The sequence below is a fragment of the Typopeltis vanoorti genome, chromosome 25 (genome assembly GCF_054136105.1).
Source record: "Typopeltis vanoorti isolate ZY-2024b chromosome 25, IOZ_Tvanoo_1.0, whole genome shotgun sequence".
Taxonomy (NCBI): domain Eukaryota; kingdom Metazoa; phylum Arthropoda; class Arachnida; order Uropygi; family Thelyphonidae; genus Typopeltis; species Typopeltis vanoorti.
This window is the reverse complement of record NC_143573.1, coordinates 55,956,308-55,981,049: the sequence shown is the minus strand read 5'-3', so window position 1 is coordinate 55,981,049 and position 24,742 is coordinate 55,956,308. Positions and strand designations below refer to the sequence as shown.

Below are 24,742 nucleotides of genomic sequence, written 5' to 3'. Positions count from 1 at the left end.
GTGTCGCCAATATGTTATAGTTTACTATATTCGGCAAGAAACTCTCTGATTCCAATCTTTGAGTTTCTTATTCGGTTTTAAAACTATGTGGGATTTAATATCTCCTTAATTTAAATGTTGAAAAATTTATTTATTTAGAAATTAGATGTGCACATATACAGGCTTTACATCAGCTATCCATGAATAGTCTATAATGAATGTATTGATCTAATGTGAATTTTTATATCATAAGTTGAGGATACCTAACTTTAACTGTGATGAATAGTTAAAGCTAAAATGCATAACAAGCCATTAGTAGCAGAGGCTCTACCAATCGACCAACCTTTGCCAGCAAAGGTTGGTCAATTGGTAGAGCCTCTGCTACTAATGGCTCAGCAAAGTTAAGCAAGCTTGAGCGTGGTTAGTAGTTGGAAGGGATCAGTTGTTTGATGCTGTTGGCACACTTTCCCTCGATGAGTCTTTGGACTCCCTGGAGGTGTTACATAATAATAATAATAATAATAATAATAATAATAAATACAAATGTGTATATATTATTTTTCCTTTTGCTCAGCTTCCAATACCAAACCTTCAGTAGAATGCATGTCTGTATAAGTTGGCTGGCAATCTTATGTCATCAGAATGGGAACAACAGGATATAATCAGAAACTGAAATTCAAATTCTCTCAAATATTCATCTTTATTATCATTATTATTATCCACAGACCTCATGGAGTCACAGACTGATTTTGGAGGTCCCATTTGTCATACACACAGCTCAACGTACCATGCCTTAAACACATTCAAATTCTCTGCAGACACCACACTTTCAGGAAATGCATTCCAATCATTCATACCTCTCCATGCAAAAAAATCTGCTGGTCACTCCCTTGCTCACACCCTCCTTGTACAGTTTCCAGGGATGACCTCGTCTTCTCCCTTAATTTCCTGCCTTTTATGAAAATCCTCTTCAAAGTTAATCCTATAACAACCACTTACCAACTTGTACATATCTATTATATCACCACTGTCTCCTATCCACTAGACTCTGCAAATTGCTTCATCTCGACTTTTCATATTCAACATTCCAGAGATCAGAAACTATTTTGGTCAATCATCTCTGGACCCTCTTCAACATCTCTTCATCCTTTTGAAAACCAGGTGACTAAATCTGTGCACAGTAATCCATATGTGGCCTAATCAGAGCCCTATACTATGGAACCAGAATCTCCTTCATTCTACAAGTCAGTTTTCTCTACCTCATTGCCAGAATGCGTTGTGTTGTACTCACAATTTTGGCAATATGTCCTCTGAATTTTAAATCCTTATCCACCATCATTCCAAGATCTCTTATTTCTTCTACCTTCAACAATATCCCCACCAAGAGTAAATTTACATGCCACCTTTGTTTTCCAAATTTTAAAACCTTACATTTTGCAAAATTGCACTGGCATCCCCACCAGTGCTCAGACTGCTCAAGTCTTCTTGTAAGGTCAGAACATCTGCTCTACTCCTGATATTTTGTCATAACTTTGTGTCATCTGCAAACAATTGCATATCCCCATTCAAATCTTCCCCAATATCATTAACATACAGGTTAAACAGCACTCACCCTAAAACTGACACAGACTAGTCTAACATCCGATCCACTGTAGCTTGACTATCAACTTATCATGCAGTAATCTATGCATAGCTAAGCATACTACTGTGTATCCATCTCCCATATCCAATGCTGCTGTCACCTTATTGTAATAAGTAAGTAGATTACTAAAACAACACCTCCCTTTAGAAAATTGATTCTGTCCATCAAAGATAATACCACTGTTGTCCACCCAATTCTGGATCCTGATTCTCACCAGTCTTTCCAACACTAACCACAACACCTGACACACAGAAATTCATATATTAAACAAATATGTCAACGCAGATGCCAACTCCCTGGCACATTCCTTCAAAATATGTAGTGATATATCATCAAGTCCCACAGCCTTATTAATGTCAAGTTTGCTTAATTCCCCACATACCTCTTTCTCACTTACAGTGAGTTTCTCCTCCTCATCATCCACTGCTCTCAAACTCTCCATGATGCCACATCACAAGGATGAAAGACCTTTATGAACTGATCATTAAATATCTCAACTAAAGGTTTCCTTATACTATTTTCTCCAATTAATGACATCCTACCATAATTATTCTTATATTTTTTTGGCTACATATCAAAAGAATTTCTCAGGAGTTTTTTCTTTTCGGCTTCATTAGCTAACTCATTCTGAAATTTTGCTATCCTTATCAACTGAGTCACCCTTCTTGCCTTTCTTTGCATTTCTCATGGAAATGATTATTACCACTCCCCTTATGTTGCCTCCATAATGCCTTTTTTCTCTGTATTGCATGCTTGATCTCTTCAATAATCCATTTCACACCTACCTTATTTAACCCCATGTTGGAGGCTTAATGGAATGTATACAGCAGAATGTATACAGAAAGTACCCTAGTCCTGTAAGCTGGCGTACTTTGGACAAACAGGTAGATCAGCAACCATCTGCTTAGAAGAACACAAGTCATACATCTGCAACCATGACTATGGTCAGTCAAGCCTGGCAGATCATGTTTTGGATACAACCACCATTCATTTTTGATTCTTTGGAATCAAAGAATCGTGGTTAGCTGTATTGTGTATATTACATTAGTTTTTTTGTAATCCCTGAAAATGTCTCAGTGACTGAGACGAAATATTGGAAGTATTAAAGTCTGTTTTAATCCTTTGTCTTCACAGCACTTAAGCCTCAACACACGTAACTTATTTAACCTTCTTACCTTTGGAATACATTTAAACATTACTTCTACTAGATAGTTCTTGAAATCAACCAACCAACTCCTCATTCCATGCTACAGCTGCAAGCTGCCTCCACATATACCTTTTCCTCACAGAAGTCCTCACATCATTGGCAACCACCCACATAATCACTCTCCCCAACTAGAGGGTGATTTGATACCTCATTTATAATAAAATTCTCTGATAAGATGATCGAATCCAAGACCCTCAATCATCATATGCCCTATGTCACATACTGCCCGAAGGTTATATACTTTACTTCCAGTTGCTATCTCGTAATCCCAATCTTGATTGTTGTCATTAAAATCACCCATAATGATCACCCTTTTCTCATTGGTTACTACTGGTTTTTACTTTTCTACTGGTTACTACCCTCTATATTATTAGGTCCATAGCAACATCCAATAAAGTATTTCATCCTGTTCATCTCTGTCTCACACCATACTGCGTCAAAACCGCTATCACTATTTCCCCCTTGAATCTCTATCTTGTATGGACATAACTCTTTTTCTATCATTAATAGCACTCCTCCCTTTTCACCCTTTCTATCTTCATGAAATACATCATACCTTTCCATCTCTATTCCTGGAGATGAAAAGGTATGATGCCATCCCCATCCAATCATGTCTCACTTATTCCAACAATTTTTGGGTGAAAACAAACTCAATCATTGCAACCAGTTTTATTTTTTCCCCCTTGATTCTGATACTTCTAGCATTCGTATACAATCATAATAGCTGATTCCTGAATCTATAACAATTTCACCGATTCCACTTATTAGATGTTAGTTCTATATACTTTCCTTGAGCCATTTCTTTTTCTCCTTACTCATCCCAGAATCTTCTTCAATTTCAACTGTTTTTCCTACATCCCCTTCCCTCTTTGTCTGCACATGCATCTACATCCTCTTGGAGTATCAACCTTTCTCACGCTGTGTTTTTCCTGTCCACCTCGAGTCTCCCTGTTTGTCTTGCACACTTGTTCTCTCATTCTCTACACTCATGCTACCACTTCTTCATTAATAAACACCACTCAGCAGTAGTCTCTCCAAATGACTCATGCCAAAATTATTCAAATACAGTCCATTACTCTTATACAGTTCAATTCTTCCTTCAAACTCATTCCACACATTAACAAACTGCACTCCTTTTTCTTCACACATTTCTGCTAACATATCATTAATAATCCTTGGTTTCCAGATCATCTTCCCACTGTCATACTTAGGCAACTCATTAACTACCTTTCCTATCACATTATCTTTTATCCTTCTCAACAACCTCCTGATAGCCAATCTTACATTCTCCTTGTTTCCAGTCAAGTCCTTTGTCCCTACTACTATTACCAATTTTTGTCCTCCAACATTACTGAAATCAGTTTTTCAAAATTCAAACAATATTTTGCATTAGTTATTGGATTATCAGTATAAAAAAACTTTTTTTTAAGCAATAATTAAAAAGTTGTAAAATTGAGCAGTTTTTCACAATCATCCAATGGCACAAATGCTACTTCATAATTTAAAATGGAATTTCATCTTATTAGAGAGCATAAATCTGCAATTTACTTACTTATTTTTGTAGTGCTTGGTGTAGTTATTGCAGTAAAGTTGCACTGAGGAAGTGTTTCATCACTGTAATCACCACAGTCATTTATTCCATCACACAACCAGTTCTGTGGAATACAGCGAGGGTTACCAACACAATAGAATTCTGTCCACTTACATTCTCTATTTGCTGTTGTATACAATTAAAAACAGTTTCAATGACAATTAAGTATGAGGATAAAAGTGAAATAAAATTTAAATGTTAAACCATTAGAAACATTATGATTACCTTATCAATAATATAAATAAAATTCAGAATTAGCCTAGACACAAATCTCTCCATCTTTTGCATTGGCATAGAAATTCTAGAACATGAAAAATAAATAAATAAATAATGAAATAAACATATATGAAGACTATTTATGAAAACCTTTTGGTCTTTCATACTGTAAAGAACAGACTATGAATATGACTCAAGTAAGGGTTATCATTCTGTTATATAAGTCTCTGATCAGACCACACTTAGACTATTGTTCTCAGATTTGGTCTCCAGGATTTGAAGGGGATAAATTAACTGTGGAAAGGGTACAAAGACAGATGACAAAGATGGTTTCAGGACTGTACAATTTTGGTTATGAGGATTGGCTGAGGGAATGTGGACTGCAGAGTTTGGTGGATAGAAGAAGGAGAAGTGATATGATTGAGACTTTTAAACTGTTGAGAGGTGGTTACACGGTTGACACTGGGGAGTTCTTTCGCTTGGGTGAACAGCGGGAAGGAGTGATGACAAGAGGCCATCCCCGGAAGTTACGAAAGGAAACTGTGAGCAAGAGGGTGAGGAGTGGTTTCTTTGCATGGAGGGTGGTTGAATCGTGGAATGCATTGCTGATGGAGTGGTGAGAGTGAGAACAGTCAATGAGTTTAAGGAGTGGTATGATAGACTTTGTGTTTCTTAGGGGGGGGACCTCCCCTCGATGAGTATTGACAGACTTTATGTTCTTAGGAAGGACCTCCCACGATGAGTCTTTTGACTCCATGGAGGCCTGAATAATAATAATAATAAAAATAAAAAGTAAGAACAGCAAAGTTCAGTATAAACAGCAATTTGCAAATCAGGCCAAGAAAAATCTTAGATACTTTTACTGATATGTGGCAAGTACAAGGAAGAATATTTATGGTAAAATGATGTTAACAGATGAAGATGGATTGGTAATTGTTGCAGAGGTAATTGTGGTAAGAAGTGCAAGTGTATTGGAAATAGGAGACGTTGGCTTGGTCATGAGTAAGCAAGAGGTATATGAGGAATTAAGTAAACAAGATGTCAATAAGGCAATAGAATTTGATGACATATCACCATGAGTTTGGCTTTATTCACATTAAAAACATGGCTAACTGAGTTGTCAACAAAGTGCAGAATATTCCATAGATCATTATTCGGCAGACAGAATAATATTGCTGTTTTTAATGAACAATCTCATTTTGAATCTGTGCTAAACTGTTCCTACTAGTAACAATTAGTAACTTGAATGCACTGCACTTTCACTGAAGTATTTTTTTCTTCTTTAGATTTATATGGTTCATGTTTATTTTGCTGTATATGCCTCATTTCAGGAAGGCTAAAAATGATTAAATAAACTCAAATTTTAGTTCAGTGTACTAGTTGTATTACATGTAAGCCATTTTCCTGTGTAAGATAATACATTCTTGAAATGAAATGTTGCATGATGTATGGCATTTGTTGAAAAAGACTTAATGTTTTGAGAGAGAGAGAGAGACTTCTCAATTGGGTTGCAATTGTTTGGATGATTTCCCCCAAACCTCTAAACTTCTTGTCTCTGCCAACACCTTGGATTCGGTTCTATCAACATAATGTATTGCATTCCATTCCATTTTCATTATCAAGTGCAAAAAAACATGCTACGCTTAGCAACATTATATTGACATCCCCATTCAAAAACAAATAGGGTGGGAAATATCACTGTTATGAGGATGTGAAAGTATTCTGACATACAAACAAATATAATTGATTTAAATCATGTCCCTCTTCCTATTCACAGGACTCTGCGAATGGCACTCCCTCAATCTATTCTCATACCTCAGATTCCATAGAAATTAAAATCACCTTAGTCAGACTTCTCTTGATCCTTTCCAATATATCCTCATCTCCATGAAACTAGGCAACCAAACATACATGCAATAATTAGAGGAAGACTGATTAAGGCCTTATACAATGGAATCATAACTTCCTTGCTTCTGCATGTCATAAGTACAGTGTCCATAATTTAAAAAAAACAAAAAAAATGGGGCAGGTTTCACAATTCCAAAGATATTTTTGACAACTAAAATTCATTATTTTGACTAAAAAATCATTAATGCATATTAGAACAAAATTAGATATTTAATAAGGCATCCTTCTTCACTAGCAGTTAAATAATAGTAATAATAAGTAATTAAGGGTTAAATTAGTAAATAGTAAATAAAACAAAAAAAATTAAATTGGCTTTTTTTTTAAATAATAATAAAGTAAAATTCAAAGTAAAATACATTAAAATTACCTCAAAATTTAGCTGATTGTCATGCCTGAATTCTCAAGCTGGTTTCTTGGAATTTTGTTGAAGCCAGCATGTTCTTCTCTCATATACACATTTTGAAAGAATGTGTATAATTTTTTTTTCTTTATGCACAAACTCATGAAATCATTGGACTTCATTCTTTTGACATAGGGATATTTATTTTTTATTTCTTATAATTATCATTGATTTTACTGTGTCAATATGCAATTTTTCTCCTTACTCCACAATAAATTCATAAAAGAGAAAACTCTTTCTACTGAAACAAAGGATCCAGATCAGATATCAAAATAAATTCAACAATGGTTTTCACATTCTCAAAAGATATGGTTTCATTATGAAAAGGTTAGAAATTTTCTTTTCATCTATGCCTAATTTTTGCTTCAGTATAATTTTTTCAGGTAGTAGAATTATTAAATAATATTAGTTAATGACTTTGAAAGTTTATTTTGCACTTGGTTAGACTATAATAAATTTAGTTTAATCCTTTATCCAAGTGTGAGCAAACAAAGTTTGTGCCTGAAAATATCTTCAGGACTGCCAGGCAACTCATAGCAAAGGTGGCCAAGCTACCATTACTCCTATCTCAGTATCTCCCATAATGCAAGTGCAAAATAAACTTTCAACATCATTCTCTAAATCCAGAGTAATTTTAATAATAAGGTGGCACACCTTATGGCAACTCCTATAGGTAAAGATGACCTCTCCATTGCTTCTGCCTGGTATCTCCACTTCAGGGCCTGGCTCCCACTGATGAGACCTCAATAAAAGTCGAAACTGGTATGGGTAGTGGCCCTTCCCTTAATACATATGTGCAAGGAGATGTGTTTTGCATTATGGGGTATACTGAGATAGGAGTGATGGTAGCTTGGCCACCTTTGCTACGAGTTGCCTGGTGTTGTACTACCTTACCCCAGTCGTGAAGATATCTTTCAGGCGCAAACTTTGTTTGCTCACACTTGGATAAAGGATTAAACTAAATTTATTATAGTTAATGACTTGTGCTAATGTGAACACTGAATTTATAATGGTCAAGTTAGTGATTCGATCTCTGGCTCAGGCAAGCGGGTTTTTCCTCCCGGAAACTCGGGTTTTTCGTCCTGTAAACTCCAGAAAATCGACCGTAGAACCCACATTATTTCAGACATTAAATATATTGTGTTAGGGACCACGAGATGGCGGCAAATTTGAGCCATCTCTCTTCACTGTGTACTGCTTAATTAGTGATAGCCTTGGGCCATCTATCTCTGATTGGTACCAGTGGAGATTGAACTGCCCACTCAGTCTCCATGTTAGATAGGGCTAAATGGCCTCACCTACTCCCCGTATACGGGAATAAAAAGGTGTTAGCTGATTTTATTATTTTTTTTTTTTAAGTTAGTGATGATGTTTTTCCATTTTACAGTTTTATTTAATGCTGACCAAGACATGGGTTCATCCTTTTATACAGTTAAATTCATGCAAAAAGGATGAATTTGACTGTTCAAAAGGATGAACCTTTTCTTGTATGTGTTCTATTACTGTATTATAGAATTCTTTATTTTGTTTACATGCTTTGGTCTGCTAAAATTTCAATCTCAGCTCTTACTTCAAATGTCAATGCACCATCTTTCAACTTTCCGCACTGTAGATTAAAGGTGTTTATGCTGATTCTGTTAGAAATGTATAAGTGAAAGTGGATTTTTTAAAAAAAAAAGTTAATATGGTTGGTGGTCATTTATTGATGGAAGAAAATTATTTAAATCTTTAACAACAACAACAAAAAATTTTGTTTACAACATGTTATGCTATGTCCTAATATAGTTCTATATTCTTCATCAACAAAGTTTCAAAACAATTTCAGTTGTACAACCCTTAGAATATAAATATGAACATTAAATTTTCACAACAATACTTTAAAGTCAATTGGCACCATGACAATAAAAAACTGCACTGTTTATTGTTATGCACAAAAGCAATATCAAATTAAATAAAATGAAAAAACAGCCTAACATTTTGATAATAGAAATAAATCCACAGATGACTTACAAGTTATAAGAATATATAATAACACTTTTTATTTCCACAACTATTATTTGTTTTATGAATGTTACATAAAACCACTTCATCTCTGAAATCAAATATTGAAAAATGGCACATATGGCATCCTGAAAGCATGTCTGGAGACACCAGGACAATTTTTGTGCAAATAGGACTGTCCCATTCAAAAATGAGACACATGAACACAATGTCCAGGTCTTTCTCATCATTGCTATAATCCAATCTGATAATTTTACAACTTCAGCAATGTGGACTATAACCTTCAGGTCCTTGTTAGCCTGTGCTCCAAGATCTATTATTCTCTTCCACTCCTCATAGTTCTTCCCAACTTTGCATCATCAGCAAACAGATGCATATCTCCAGTTAAGTCTGTCCCAATACCATTAACACATAATTGAAAATAATGGTCCCAACAATTCCTAGGCACACCACTAGTGAATTTCTCTTTCAGGATACTGCTGTTCCATTGAGAACTTGTTGAGACTTATCTAACATTTAATCATCTGTCCAATTATTAATCGAACTCACTAATAAAGTATCATCCATTAAAATTTAGTTGTCAACTGAAAATCTATCAAAGACTTTTGCAAAATCTAAATATACCATTGTTCATATTCATTACCTTATTGTAGTACATAAGTAGATTTGTAAAACATGTTCTTCCTTTAATCAACACTGTGCTGATCATCACAGAAAATACTACTGTTATCAACCCAGTTCTGCCTCCTAGTCCTCACTAACTTGTCCTAAAGCTTAAACACAACTAGAGATTCACAGAATGGCCAACAATTTGTAGTCTTATTGCTCCTTTTGAAGAGGAACAATTATATCCTCTTTTGACTTCTGCTAGCCTTGACATGTTGCAAGACTCATGTTAAACAGGTATGTCATAGCAGCTATTAACTCTTCTAGAACATTCTCTTAAGACGTGCACTGACATCAAGTCCTACTGCTTTATTTATATTAAGTTTACTTTTCATTACCTTCTGCTCCCACCATATCTTCTTCACTCAAACTGTTCATGATGCCATGAACTGCTTATTCAATACCTTGCCTAAATCCTTCACAAAGGTTACCAATCTATAATTTTTATCCATCCTTGTGAATTTGACATCACGAAGAGTTGACTGAGTGAAGAAGAGGTATATGTGGAATTAAGCAAACTTGATATGAATAAGGTTATGGGACTTGATGATATATCACCACATATTTTGAATGAAAGAAGAAAAGAAGGCTACAGTGGTTTGGCGATGTGACCAGAATAGGAACAGAAAGATTACCAACTAATGCCCTGTATACAACGATGAAAGGTAAAAGATCCAAAGGGTGGACAGAATTAGATGGATAGACAAAATAAAAGGGGATCTGAAAATCAAATTACAACAAGTGACACCAAACTGGACATAAATGTTCGGACTCTCCAGGGACAGACAAAAGTGGAAAGAGTTCATTTGGCCTCATCATCATCCACATAGATGATGGAAGAGAGAAGAAGAATTAGAAGAAAGAAGATTTTGAATGAATGTGCCAGGGAGTTGACATCTGCCTTGATATATTTGTTTAACATGAATCTTACACTGGGCTAAGTTTCAAAAGAGTGGAAGGAAGACAAGACTATACCACTTCATAAAGGAGGTAACAGAATTCAAGCAGGTGTAGTGATTAAAGTGTTGGAAAGGGTGATGAGAATCAGGATCAAGAATTGGGTTGACACAATGGTATTATCTTCGATGGACATCATGGATTTGCTAAAGGGAAGTCATGTTTCAGTAATCTACTTACTTATCACAATAAGGTGATCACAGCATTAGGACATGGGAGATGTTTGCACAGTAGTATACTTTGACTTTGTAAAGATGCTTTTGATAGATTACTGCATAAGTTGATAGTCAAACTAGAGCAGATGTACTTGGATATTAGACTACTGCATTGGATTAGAGACTGGCTGTCTAATAGGTATCAATAAGTTGTGTATGGGAGAGCAATATTCCAGGAGAGGAAAGTCCCTAGTAGTGTGCCTCAGGAGTCAGTTTTAAGGCCAATGCTGGTTATGGTTTGTGTGTGGTATAGTTTATGTTAATGACATATGGGAAGATTTAAATAGAGATATGCAGTTTTTTGCAGATGATGCAAAGTTGTGATGAACTTTGAGGAGTAGAGCAGATGTTGTGGCCTTACAAGAAGACTTGAATAGACTGAGTGAATGGGTACAAAATTGGGGATGCCAGTTCAATTTTGCAAAATGTAAGGTTTTAAAATTTGGAAAACAAAGATGGCATGTAAAATTTACTGTTGGTGGGGATATATTATTGGAGATGGTGCCTCCAATAATAATAGCAAGTTGCTGCTAGGAAAAACTTGGTTTTTCCTGGCAGCAATGTCAAATTTTCACAGGGAAAATTTGACATTGCAACACAAACTGGCAGAGAATACATATAACTGTAAAGTCATACAAATCAAGTGGCTATTAAATCCAACATTATTTCAAAGTCGAATACAGAAATCATAAAAGTTTCATATGAAATTGAGCAACCTTATAGGAGACATGATCGCTTTGCCTAAGTATCCATATATTTGCCTCTATTGGTCCATTTTGATAAGGTTTCACTGGCCTGACAGCTGTTTCAAACTGGTTGGTTTTCATCAGAGACCAAGCAGAAACCTTAAGAGAGCAAAAACTCTTTCAATACTAAGGAACTTGAAGTGTTGGAGAGGTGTATTTTTCGTAAACAAGTTTCTGTATTCAGCTTTGAAATGATGTTGGATTTAATATCCACTTGATTTATATAATTTTGCATCACTGAAATGAAGCCTTTTGGCTCTTTATTTTAGTAAATATAATTGTAAAGGATTAAAAGTTATGTAAGTGACAATAACCACCTTATTGGAGGATTAAGTTTCTAAAAAGCTTAGTTATTTGGCCATGACTGTCCACTGAATTCAGTGGCTCTATGCTCTCTCCATGTCTGACATTAATACTATACAATTTATTCTCTTTGCATGCTTGACAACTCTCCTGTGAGGAGATGTATACAAACAAAACAAAATGGGGTATTTATTCTAGATTAATTCAATATTTCAATTTTAGGATGTCAGTTTATAATCTCTTAAAGATTAAAACAACTAAGTATGATAAAGCATAATATACTTACTACAGTTTACCTCATCTTCTCCACCATAACAGTCTTCAAATCCATCACAAATGTCATTTTCATATATACATAAACCTTCTTCACACTGGAAAAGGCCAGGAATGCATGCTCTTTCATCATATTCTAAAACAAAAAACAAAAAATTTAGAAATATGCTTTGGTAAAGTAAAATATTTATAGTTTTGCTATAAAAATAGTCATTACTGATTGTTCTAATAATTGAAACAAAAGGTAAGAGGCTGGCTCACAGCTCTCATAACTTTCCCATCTCTCTCAGCAAGTATGTTCAGGTCAAATCTTCACCTCACTTCAGCTTCACCTTCTTGAGGGACAGTGAAATCTAATAGTTTTAACAATAAGACAGCGAAATATAGTAGTAATTTAATAAAATGGCCAATATTTTACTGTTCTTTTATCTGAATGATTGTCATTTTCATTCCCATAATACAATAAGCAGTATCATGCCTGAGCTGTGTAAGCCAACAAGGTGTGGAGTTTATGAAATGCATATAATAAATTCAAGGGAAAGCTGGATGTGTGTGTGTGTGTGTGTGTGTGTGAGAGAGAGAGAGAGAGAGAGAGAGATTGATCGATTTGTTTTTTTTTTATGGGGTGCAAAGACTTCAAGGGTCATACTGTGCCAGGACACTGATCACAGCAGTACATATGGTAATTGGTTAGGACAATCACAAACATCCATACCCTTAGTGGGATTCAAACCAGGAGCCTCTTGGCTGGAGAGCAGATACGCAACCACTTGGCAGAGAGAGAGAAATAATGATGAGTTTATTTGAGAGAATGGTGTTGAGCAAAAAAGTGAATGGAATGTGAATTCATAAAATGACTAAGGAATATGGAAAGGATGAGAAAGTAAGAAACATGAGAAGAGGCATTTTGTAGGAGAAGAGGGATAAGGATATAAGGATGAGAAACTTATGTCGCTATTTGCTCCCTGCATCTCCACCCAGATGGGCACAACTCCTCTGCCATCATCAACAGCACTCCTCTTCCCTTTCTGCCCTGTATTCCCAAAAGAATACATATTCTTCCATCTCTATTCCTGTCAGAATGTAATATTTGTTCAACCTTGTCTCACTTATTCCACCAATTCTGGGACAAACCATCAATGCTACATTTCATTTACCTTATATCAAATACTTCTAGCATTCATAAACACACTAGCTCATTTCTGTTTCTATAACAAATCGCACTGACTCCACTTCTCCAACATGACTCCACCATATTTCCTCAAGCCATTCTTCTCTATTGTCACTGATATTACATCTCTCCCTAAACCTAAATGTTACTCTAATAACCTTGGCTGTCTTAATCCTTTCTCACACACTAACACATCCACTTCTGAAACAATCATATACATTTTTTATACAGTATCTCGCTCCCATTTACTAGTCCATCTTATGTTCCTTCTCTCGCATTCTCTTCACTCATGCCATTCACTTTTTCATTTACAAGCTGTCCTATCCACTTTCCTGCTGTTCATATCCCCTCTATCATCTCTGGATTCCTCAGGTCTTGCATTCACTTCAGTCATTACTCTCTCTCTTGCAGCAACAGCTCCTCCAACTGACTCACACCAAATCCATTTAAATGTAGCCTATCTCTTTTATAAAGCTCCCTCCATCCCTGAAATTCATCCCACACATTGACAAAATGAATTTCTTTCTCTTTACACAACTCTGCTAGCATCCCATTCATGATCCTTGCTCCTCAACACACTGACTGCCTTACCTATCACACAGTTATCTTTCACTCTCCTTAACAGCCTTCTTACATCCATCCTTACCAGTGGTGGCCCATACATAAGCACCCCCCCCCCCATAGAAAAAATTAAAAATTTAAATTTTGTTTTGGTTTATAAATAATAACAATGCTTACAACATTATATAAATGCTATACAACATGCTAAAGGTTACAGCTTATGTTTTGACATTGATTGAATAGTTAATAATTGGAATTGTTCAATTAATGCCTTAGATTACGAAACAGATGCAATGCGATCTAACGCTGATATTCGTTTGCACTTGTCATTGCATGTTACGTCATTCCCACACTTCCCAAGCAGCAGTGAGTGTCCATATTTAGTATCCATATGCACATTATTATTGTGAAATATGAAACATTTATTATTGGTGCGTGTGCGTGGTGAACTATTTTTTGTCAATCTTATTTTATTTTGTTAAAATAGCATATAATTATTTATTTATTATAGATACAAGGCTGAATTATGATGAGTGTCACTGTTGAAAATATGAAAAGAATTATATTTTTTCAATTATCATTTGAAACAAATGCACTGCGATCTAACGCCGATATTCGTTTGTGCTTGTCATTGCTATTGATACGAAATTTTTATTATTGGTGTTGGTTCGTGGTAAGGATGAAATATTTTTAATAAAGCAATTTTTAATATGTAAATTTATTTATTAATAAATTCGTTACTAATTAGGAAAAAAGAAGTTTTTTTTTGTATATGCAGCACCCCCACTTAAAATTTTCACCAGTCACTACTGATCCTTACATTCTCTTTAAATCAACCAAAATCATTTGTGCCAGCTACTACTACCAACTCTTTTGCTCGCTTAGTCAGTCTACTGATTCATTCTCTGAGAAAACAATCACTGAATCCCCATAGGCTACTCTCAAATCATTTAGCATCTCTTTCAAAATGCCATCTTTCATCCCATTCTTCCTCACATTTTTGTGTAAATCTAATTCTCATCAGTTCATTCCTCATATGTTTGATCCCTTACCTTATCTTTAGCACTAAACTCCACTTTCATCTAATCTAATCAATTGCTTTCTCACTGGCATTTATACCAATCACATTTTCACTACCTTGTACATCCACTGTCTTACCACTCACTGCCAGTTACTCCACTGTCTTACCACTCATCGGGGATAACTCACCACCAGGTATTAATTAATTTAGCATTAGCAGAGGCAATTTAACACTACATACTCAGTAAAGACAGAAACTAAAATGACCTCGATAACAAGGACAGTCTTGTGCATGGAGAGCAACAGTGGTGTTCTTCATGGAGATTCCTGTTAATGTGGAAGGGCAGATAGGGCTGTGTGCCAAAATCTGTTTAAAATCATACTATCTATTCTGTTGCAGTTAAATGAGTTCTGTAGAACTTGTGCTACTTTCAGAACAGTCTCTCTGATTTAAAACAGGATTTGTAAAGTAGCCTGGCTTTCTTCCATCTTATGAAGTGGTCTTTCTCCATGGCATATTGACATAGTCTGTTTTTTGGTTCTCCATTCCAGATGTATTTTTTTGCTTTGTTTTTTTTCCCTGACCAAAGTAGTTTGTCCTGTCTGTCCAAAATATTGAGTTCCACAATGGCACAGGATTCTGTAGAATGCGGGAACCAGAAAGGATCTAGGAAATCCTTAATATGTGTTAGAGATTTTGTTTAGAGGTTTGTATACAGTTCTGATTCTGTGTCGTTTCAGGAGGGAGTCCAATTTATCTGTTGTGCCTTTGATGTAGGATAAAGATAGTGTACGTATATTTTTTTTTTTTGGGGGGGGGAGGGGATTTGTTCTATTTTAAGAGTTTGGCCAGAATTTTTTTTGTTGTATCCATTTTGTTGGAAGAATGCGAGTGAAGCCTGTTGTTCCAAGTGCAGTGTTTGTTGTTAGGATGAAATTTGCTCTGCCCTGGAGGCTAAGATTTTGAAAATTCCAAGCTTCTGGGCAGGATGGTGGTATGAAATGGCATTAAGGTATCTTCCTGTGTGTGTGTGTGGGGGGGGGGGGCTTATGACCATCTCCTTGACTTGTAACTAAAGTATCCAAGAATACAAGAGCTCCTTTTACTTCTTCCACAGTGAAACTAATTTGAGGATGAATATTATTGAGTAGATATACAAAGTTAGACAACAGAGCCTGTGGGCCATGCAGCCAAAGTGTGGTTTAGGTATGTAGACATCATCTACATACCTAAACCACACTTTGGGCTTCTGAAGATTCAAATGATTCCAATGATCAGTTCAGAATGGGGAGGTGAAAGTGAGAAACCTGTTGTAACACCTTCAATTTGTTCAATTTGTTTAAGCACTGCCTTAAATCAGGGTATTTTAGCTGTTCCAGCTAAAATAACCTGATTTAAGGCAGTGCTTAAAGAGTTTACAAATGTCAAGGGGATAAATTTTGAACATGACGATAGCAGATTGTCTACTGGAACATTTGATAAGCAGTCATTCTCCTCTAATTGAAGATTTTGTGGTGCTTAAAAGCACTATACAAAATTTTCAAAAAACTCCACACACTTTTTAAAGAGTGTGGAGTTTTTTTTTGTTTTTTTTTATGTAAGACGATGTCTTGCAACATGTTTTTTGAGTTTGGATACCAAGTGTTTTGCTAGTTTATAGGTGGGACAAACAGAGGAGAACTCTTATCTTCCTCTCTTATGTTTCTATGTTTGCTAGACTGCCAATACTAATTTCAGGCTTAATGTGATGTAATTTATTTGTCAGCATTTCCTGCCATGATGACTGCCACTGGGCTATTTAGATTTGATCTTATAAACTGTCTGTATATGGGACTGACAAATAGAGAAAAAATATAGCTGATCCAGTAGCCTCATCTCCCTCAATTTTAATCTAACTGGGAATCCAGCACAGCTGAATATCACAATTACAGCCCTTCACAATTAACACAAAACCTGCAGAACCTACCTCACAAAGCGCTGGATGTGGATTGTACACAAGACGTGAGACAGTCTGTGTAAATCATACACTTTTGGTAACAGTTTTCTTTTATATGCATAAGCACAAGCTGAACTGCATGCAACTCTGATGTATAATTACTACAACGAACCGAGATCTGAGTGGGTATGATAAAGTCTGAAAATACAGCAGCACAACCAACACAGACACTGGTCTCAGATTTAGATATTTAAAGGGTCAATCTTCAGTTGGTTGCAGATGATGCAAAGTGGGCAAGTACTAGTTAATCAAAGCAATGTAGAGATCCTGCATAATTATGTAAACAGAAACAATATGTTAAAAGTTTATTTTTCACTTGGTAAGAGTATAATAAATTTAGTTTAATCCTTTATCCAAGTGTGAGCAAACAAAGTTTGCACCTGAAAGTATCTTCCGGACTGGGGTAAGGTGGTACAACACCAGGCACTCCTTGCAAAGGTGGAGCAAGCTACCAACACGCCTATCTCAGTATCTCCCATAATGCAAAACACATCTCCTTGCGGATATGTCTAATGTTAATGCATTAAGGCCACAACCCAGACTAGTTTCGACCTTTAATGAGGTCTCTTCAGTAGGAGCCAGGCCCAAGTGGAGACCTTACCCCAGTCCTGAAGATACTTTCAGGTGCAAACTTTGTTTGCTCACACTTGGATAAAGGATTAAACTAAATTTATTATACTCTTACTAAGTGAAAAATAAACTTTTAACATCTTTCTCTAAATCCAGAGTAATTTATTAAAAAAGGGTGGCACACCATTTGGCAACTCCTATAGGTAGAGATGACCTGCTAATTCTTCTGCCTGGTATCTCCACTTGGGCCTGGCTCCCACTGAAGAGACCTCAATAAAGGTCGAAACTAGTCTAGGTTGTAGCCCTTCCCTTAATGCATTAACATTAGACATATCCACAAGGAGATGTGCTTTGCATTATGGGAGATACTGAGATAGGAGTGTTGGTAGCTTGCTCCACCTTTGCAAGGAGTGCCCTGGTGTTGTACCACCTTACCCCAGTCCTGAAGATACTTTCAGGTGCAAACTTTGTTTGCTCATACTTGGATAAAGGATTAAACTAAATTTATTTGAAAATTTATGATAATCTCATATACTCACTCACTCACACAGCAATGTGATCCCGAGCCTCTGATGAACAGTGGACTTGACATCTTGATCAATGGGGCTGTTGGACTTTCTTTCTTTAATATACTATACTTTGATTCAACATTATATGTAACATTATTAAAGTTTTATTCAGTATTATTTCATGCCTTTATGGGTTCACATACCTAACTGTAGGAAAATGGTATATATACTCATCAGTAAATACTTGATACCAATTTGACTATAACACCTTTAATTATAAAAGTGAAATAGTGAAGTTGCTGATTTGTGAAACCAAAAACTACTTGCTACTTTATTTTCAAGCATTATTACTCGGTTATTTTGTTCTATAAGCTAAACCAAATAATTAAATGAGTTAAAAAAACATATAACTGAAACTATCATTTATATACACAAATTAAGAATACCTACTGCAATTTTCTTCATCTGATCCATCAACACAGTCAACTTTTTGATTACAAACCATTACTTCATCAATACATAAATGGTTATCACAAAGAAATTCTCCAGCTTGGCACTTTGTTTTACCTTTGAAAATACAGATCATACTGAGAGACAGAAATGGCAAGTGATTATTTTTAATAAGTTATATAAAAAGTTACATATGGAATTAGAGATATTTTTAACAAATAGGAGTACACTATCTGATCACAAATATCCAGACACCTGATTGTCGTAACTCTCAGTTTCATATGAAAGGCATTAATATGGAGTTGGTCTATCCTATGCTACTATAATCATTTTCAATCTTCTGGGAAGGCTTTCCACAACATTTTGTTATGTTGTTGCACTAACTCTCCTCCATTCTTCCAGAAGAGCATTAGTGAGGTCAGTCACTAATGTCAGGTGATTCAGTTTGGCTTGCAATTGACATTCCCATTGAACATCTGTGTCAATGCCTCCAATCCATGTTTTATGGATGAGGGCATTGTCATGTTGATGCAAGAAAGGAGCCTTCACTGAACTGTTTACCAGAATGTTTGGAAGCACAGAATTATCTGGAATATCATTGTAGTCTGCAGTATTAAGATTTCCCATCAACAGAACTAAGAGGTCTGGCCCAAACCATGATAAATAGCCTCAGACACTGATGCCGCCTGCAAAAACTTCACAGTTAGCACAACACATTCAGGCAGGTAGCATTTTCCTGGCATCTGCCAAGCCCAGACTCATTATTGGACTGCCAGATGGCAAAGTGTGATTCATTATCTCCAGAGAACATTTCCACTGCTCCAGAGTCCAATGGCAGTCACCACTCCACCTGCCACTTAAAGTTGCTCTGGCTGATGTTAGGCTTATGTGTGGCTGTATGGTCATGGAAGCCCATGGTCTTCAGTGCTCAATGTAAGGCTGTAGTGCAGGCATTCCTTGTAGAGGCATTTTGAAAGTTGGTGGCAAGCATTTCAACTGACAGGTGATTTTTTGTACCACATGCTTCAGCACATGATAATCTCACAGATTTTATGTAGTTAACAAGTTGCAATAGTGCTGTTGTTGTTTCAGGCATTTCCACTTTACAATAACATCAGTTATAATTGATCAGGGCAGCTGCAGGCAGGGAAGATATTTCCCAAACTGAGTTATTGCAAAAGTGACATCCTATGACAGTGCTGTTGAAAGTCACTGAGCTCTTCAGTACAAGCTGAAGAGCTCAGTGACTTTAACAGCCCATTTACTGTTAATGTTTGTCTGTGAAGATTGCAAGACTAAGGCCTTCCTTCTTTTATACCAGCTTGAGCCATGGTTATGATGTATATAGAAAATAATGATGTCTATATGTGGGGAAATGAGTAAATTTGATGTTCATAAAGCTATACAGCTTGTTGACATATCATCACATGTTTTGAGGAAATGTTCCAAAATGAGCAAAAAGAGGACAAACTTGTTCCACTTCATAAAAGAAGTAAGATAATGGCTGAAATCATAGTCCAATCTGGATGTATGGAGTTGTTTAAAGTGAGGACCAATTAGTGAGGACCAACTCAAATCATTCTGAATATTAGTGAGGACCAATATTCAGAATGATTTGAGCAACAGCAACATTCTCTTCATTGTCATTTGCTAAAGGAAGATAATGTTTTTGTAATCTACTTCCTTATTATAACAAGGTAACAAAAGTGTTAGATAAGGGAGATATGTGCATACACAGCATATATTCAGATTGTACAATGGAAACATCATCCATTGTACAATGTGCAAAGCTCTTCAACCTCATTTTCATGAATCTCTAACTCTTCATCCAATGTAGCAATAGCACTGTGCACCATGTTATATACACACCTGGTTGATATACCTTAACAACGTGAGCACTCATTAACTGAACAATCTCATTAGCTTCCAATGCTCGAATATCATCTGCAATAAAGGTATTCTTCCACATTCATTCTTTCTTTTGCTTGTGGCATAACGATAAAATTCTTTCGGATTGTCTTTAGCTTACATGACCAATTTATTTTAATACTTTGATTCAGCTTTCCTCACAATACTCATTACTTTTCTGCCCTGAGCTTTATATATTTCAGAACTCCACTCACTCTTATTGTCAAGATATTCATTTCACATCATCATCTTCTTGTGGATCTCTTGCTTAATGAGGTTGCACATCGATTTCATTCCCAACCTATTTATTCTTTGAACACTAGGGATACATTCAGATACTGCCTCATTTAAGCACTTTTTCAAAGATTTTCATGCATTGCTGATATCTTTCCCATTCAGTAACTGATATCATGGGATCAAAGATAATATTCTTCTAAGTTGATCATAATTTCCAGCTTTGTAGTTCAGCCTGTTTTAATCAGGGCATCAATACAATTAGATGCTTCCAACGAAAGTACAGCATGTCACTGTCACCAATTGGTGGTAAAATAGCAATATTCTTGACAGAGACCTCTTCTGATGCTATGAGCAAATACAACACTCTTTGACCTCAAGTTCCTTCTTTCGCATGCTGCTTGAGAAAGTTGTCTTGCAACAATTCAATAAATTCGTCTTCTTTCTTATCATGAGATTTCTTTTCTATCCAATCAATGTCTGGAAAATTAGTCAAATTGGTCATTCGTTTGGTACCCATAAGGCTAAAGTTGCGATGCATTTCTTTGTCTCCCTGCAACTGAGCTACCAGGTCTGTAGCAACACCCCACCATATATTTCATTCTGTTAACCTCCACTTCACACCAGATAGACACAAACTCACCGCTACATGGGACATTGTTACCATTGTTTTCTTGTGTTTCTACCCTAACTGGACTTAAGTCATCTGATATCATTAGTAGCACTCCTTCTCCTCTCCTATCTCTTCTGTCATTCCTAAAAATTGTATACCCATTACACTCGATTCCACTTACCATATCTGATTCTGATACCAGGTTTCACTAATGCCAACAATCTTAGGCAACATCGTATTCAATAACGCAACAAATTCAACCTGTTTGTTTCTAATGCTCCTGGCATTTGTGTATAGACATAATAAATTACTACCTATCCTATTCTTATGATTGGATATGTAATCAATTTGGCCTTGCCCTAGAATTTCTCTTTTCCCTCTCCGGACATACTTAAAAGGTCCGAACCCAGAGCATATTTTTTCACCCCTTCACCACATACATAATCATGTTCGAAGATATTCATATCTATTCAAGGTATACATTTTTGGTCGTTTTTATAGATAGAAATATACTATTATTAATACAGACCAGTATTTTACAAATAAACATTTATTAAAACCTACCAGTTTCGCCAGCAAACTGTCTGGCTTTTTCAAGGTATTACGGAGATATGAAAGTAAATGCAAATTAAAAGGAACATAAAAAACGTTGTAAACCAAACTAGTATCTATGGTTACACGTTTCGCGTGACAAAGATGGCTTATTGTTCTTATTCATTATCACGCATGCGTGTTTGTTGTAGACTTGTAATGTGATTACTGGCTAGCTGTAGTTCAGATTGATTGAGAGAGAGGATCAAGTTTTTCCACGAACTGTTGAGAATTATACCCTGATTTCTGTTGAGGTTTCCGCCGGTTATTAGTACAATTGTGGCTTCCTTAAATACACGATGCCTGTAGTCGTCATCGAGATATGGCATGGAGCTGTTTTGCCAATCTATCGTGTGGTTAGACGTGCAGAAATGATGTGCTAAGCCGGAAGAAATGCTTCTGTTGTGGTTTACATCACCAACATGTTCTTTTTGTCTAATTTCTAAACTTCGTGAAGTTTGTCCAATGTAGGCAAGACCACAGGAGCAGGGAATGTAATATACTCCTGGATATTTGTAGAACGGAACTTTATCTTTTGGAGATCCTAAAACTTGTCTGATGTTGGTGGTTGGTTTGAAGACCACTCTGATGTTGTTGGCTCTTAGTATTCTTGCTATTTGATAAGAAATTGACTTTATTGACACAAAAAGGTTTTAATTTCGCGATTACACCCAAAAACATTCCTAAAATGGATTTTATGTGTGGAATTGAAAAAGGCCTATATCCACTACAAAAAAACGTTGCAGACACTATTAGATTCAAAAGTACAATAATCCTAGCCAAAGCAAAACAACCTGTTCTCAACACGTCTCCTTATGAAAGAAAGGCAATTCTCAACTTGAAGAAAAATAAAGATATCATTATTACATTGGACATTGGACAAACTTCACGAAGTTTAGAAATTAGACAAAAAGAACATGTTGGTGATGTAAACCACAACAGAAGCATTTCTTCTGGCTTAGCACATCATTTCTGCACGTCTAACCACACGATAGATTGGCAAAACAGCTCCATGCCATATCTCGATGACGACTACAGGCATCGTGTATTTAAGGAAGCCACAATTGTACTAATAACTGGCGGAAACCTCAACAGAAATCAGGGTATAATTCTCAACAGTTCGTGGAAAAACTTGATCCTCTCTCTCAATCAATCTGAACTACAGCTAGCCAGTAATCACATTACAAGTCTACAACAAACACGCATGCGTGATAATGAATAAGAACAATAAGCCATCTTTGTCACGCGAAACGTGTAACCATAGATACTAGTTTGGTTTACAACGTTTTTTATGTTCCTTTTAATTTGCATTTACTTTCATATCTCCGTAATACCTTGAAAAAGCCAGACAGTTTGCTGGCGAAACTGGTAGGTTTTAATAAATGTTTATTTGTAAAATACTGGTCTGTATTAATAATAGTATATTTCTAGATATTCATATCTTTATCATGTTTGCATACCATAGCTGAACTTTCACACACATTTTCCCCATTCCTCCCTTGATGATCTAGTTTCCCTGATTCTCTGCATTAGGTCTCATACCAAGAAGTAATTTCTCCAGGCTTCTGATGCCAAATGAATTCAAGTGGCCATCCTTCTTCTTCTTATACAAGTCTTTTCTGCCATCAAACACATCCCACACATCTAAAAATCTGCATCCATTTCTTCCACACAGCCTGCACATGAAATCATTTGCTATCATCACCTCCTTAACTCAGTACTGTCATATCTGGGTAGTAATCCTACAATTTTTACTCTCTCATATTTCTTTCTCGCTTCTTCCAACAGACCTTTCATATCTTCTCTCATACTAATATTTGTCACTACTTAAATTATTAGTACCTACCAGAACCTCCATCTCTTTTACTTTTCTTTTTTGGTTTTCAATTGCGTTTGTCATATTTTTAATTTTTGCTCCCGGGAAACTAGAAGTGGCAACTCCCTTAGCAATCGTTAAGATGTTGGTAAGAGGTTATTACCAGATTAATGTGGATGAAGTTTCTCACAGAATGTGAAGAAACAGGAGAGAAGAAGATGACATCACAATAAAGTTTTTGCCAGAGAGAGAGAGAGAGAGAGAGAGAAGTGGGTATTGGAATGCACGGCCTGAGAGTGTCATGTTTGATGGTGAATGTACTGAAAGCATAGTATGATAATTATGTGTGTGACAGGGACTTCTGTGTTAAACCTCTTGACTCCATGGAGAGCTGATGATAAAGCTGGAACTCATCGTTATAGACATGAGTGAGGTCAATAATTCTTGGGGAGAAAAACCGTGGCTTCATTTAAAGATATCACCTATTTAGGAAACATCCTTAAATGGGATTACTGGATTGATGATCCTGAAAGCAATAATAATCTATTTAACAGGGTTTTGTAGGCCCACATATCCTAAAGTAAAGTTAATCATAAAATTGAATTATTTTTAATAAAATAAAAAACGTGCTTTTGCAGAACTGTCAGTTTATTTGAATTTTACCAATGCATAAGTATGACCCACACAGAACTGCTGGCATTTGGTTATTCAGTGCTTTAGATGGCGCTTTGACCAAGACTAGTATAGAGAATGCAGAGTGAAATAAGAGTTATAGAATTTTAATTTTCATAATGAGGTATACTTACCACATCCTTCTTCATCTGATCCATCATCACAGTCTATTTCACCATCACAATACCATGAACTAGGAAGACATTGCCCATTTCTGCACTGAAGTTGAGTATCCAGACAGCTAATTTTATCACAGTTTTTTTCATCTATTCCATTACTACAGTCCTTTTCACCATCACAGCGCCAATGTTTAGGTACACATTGTCCTTGTCCACAATGAAACTGAGCAGAATCACAGCTATCTTGTTTGGCTGAAATTCATATCAGGAATACCATTACTGTTATAGAAATGAATTTATTGTTATTATATTTAGACTTTTCAGTATGTGCAATTATGCTGAGACCATCAGACAGACCATAACTACAGTAAGTGTATCATAGCAGATATAGCCTAATCATTTACAAT

General features: G+C 35.9%; 1 protein-coding gene across 1 annotated transcript in view; it reads right to left on the bottom strand.

Annotated features, from left to right (window-relative positions):
• LOC150092758 (low-density lipoprotein receptor-related protein 2-like) overlaps positions 1-24,742 on the bottom strand; it is a 599,453-nt gene that overhangs the window by 118,079 nt on the left and 456,632 nt on the right. The window contains exons 18-21 of the mRNA XM_090414271.1: positions 24,351-24,587; positions 18,383-18,499; positions 12,118-12,240; positions 4,381-4,545 (exon numbers count right to left, since the gene is read on the bottom strand). Coding sequence (XP_090270397.1) covers positions 4,381-4,545; positions 12,118-12,240; positions 18,383-18,499; positions 24,351-24,587 — 642 coding nt within the window. The remainder of the gene's footprint in view (positions 1-4,380; positions 4,546-12,117; positions 12,241-18,382; positions 18,500-24,350; positions 24,588-24,742) is intronic.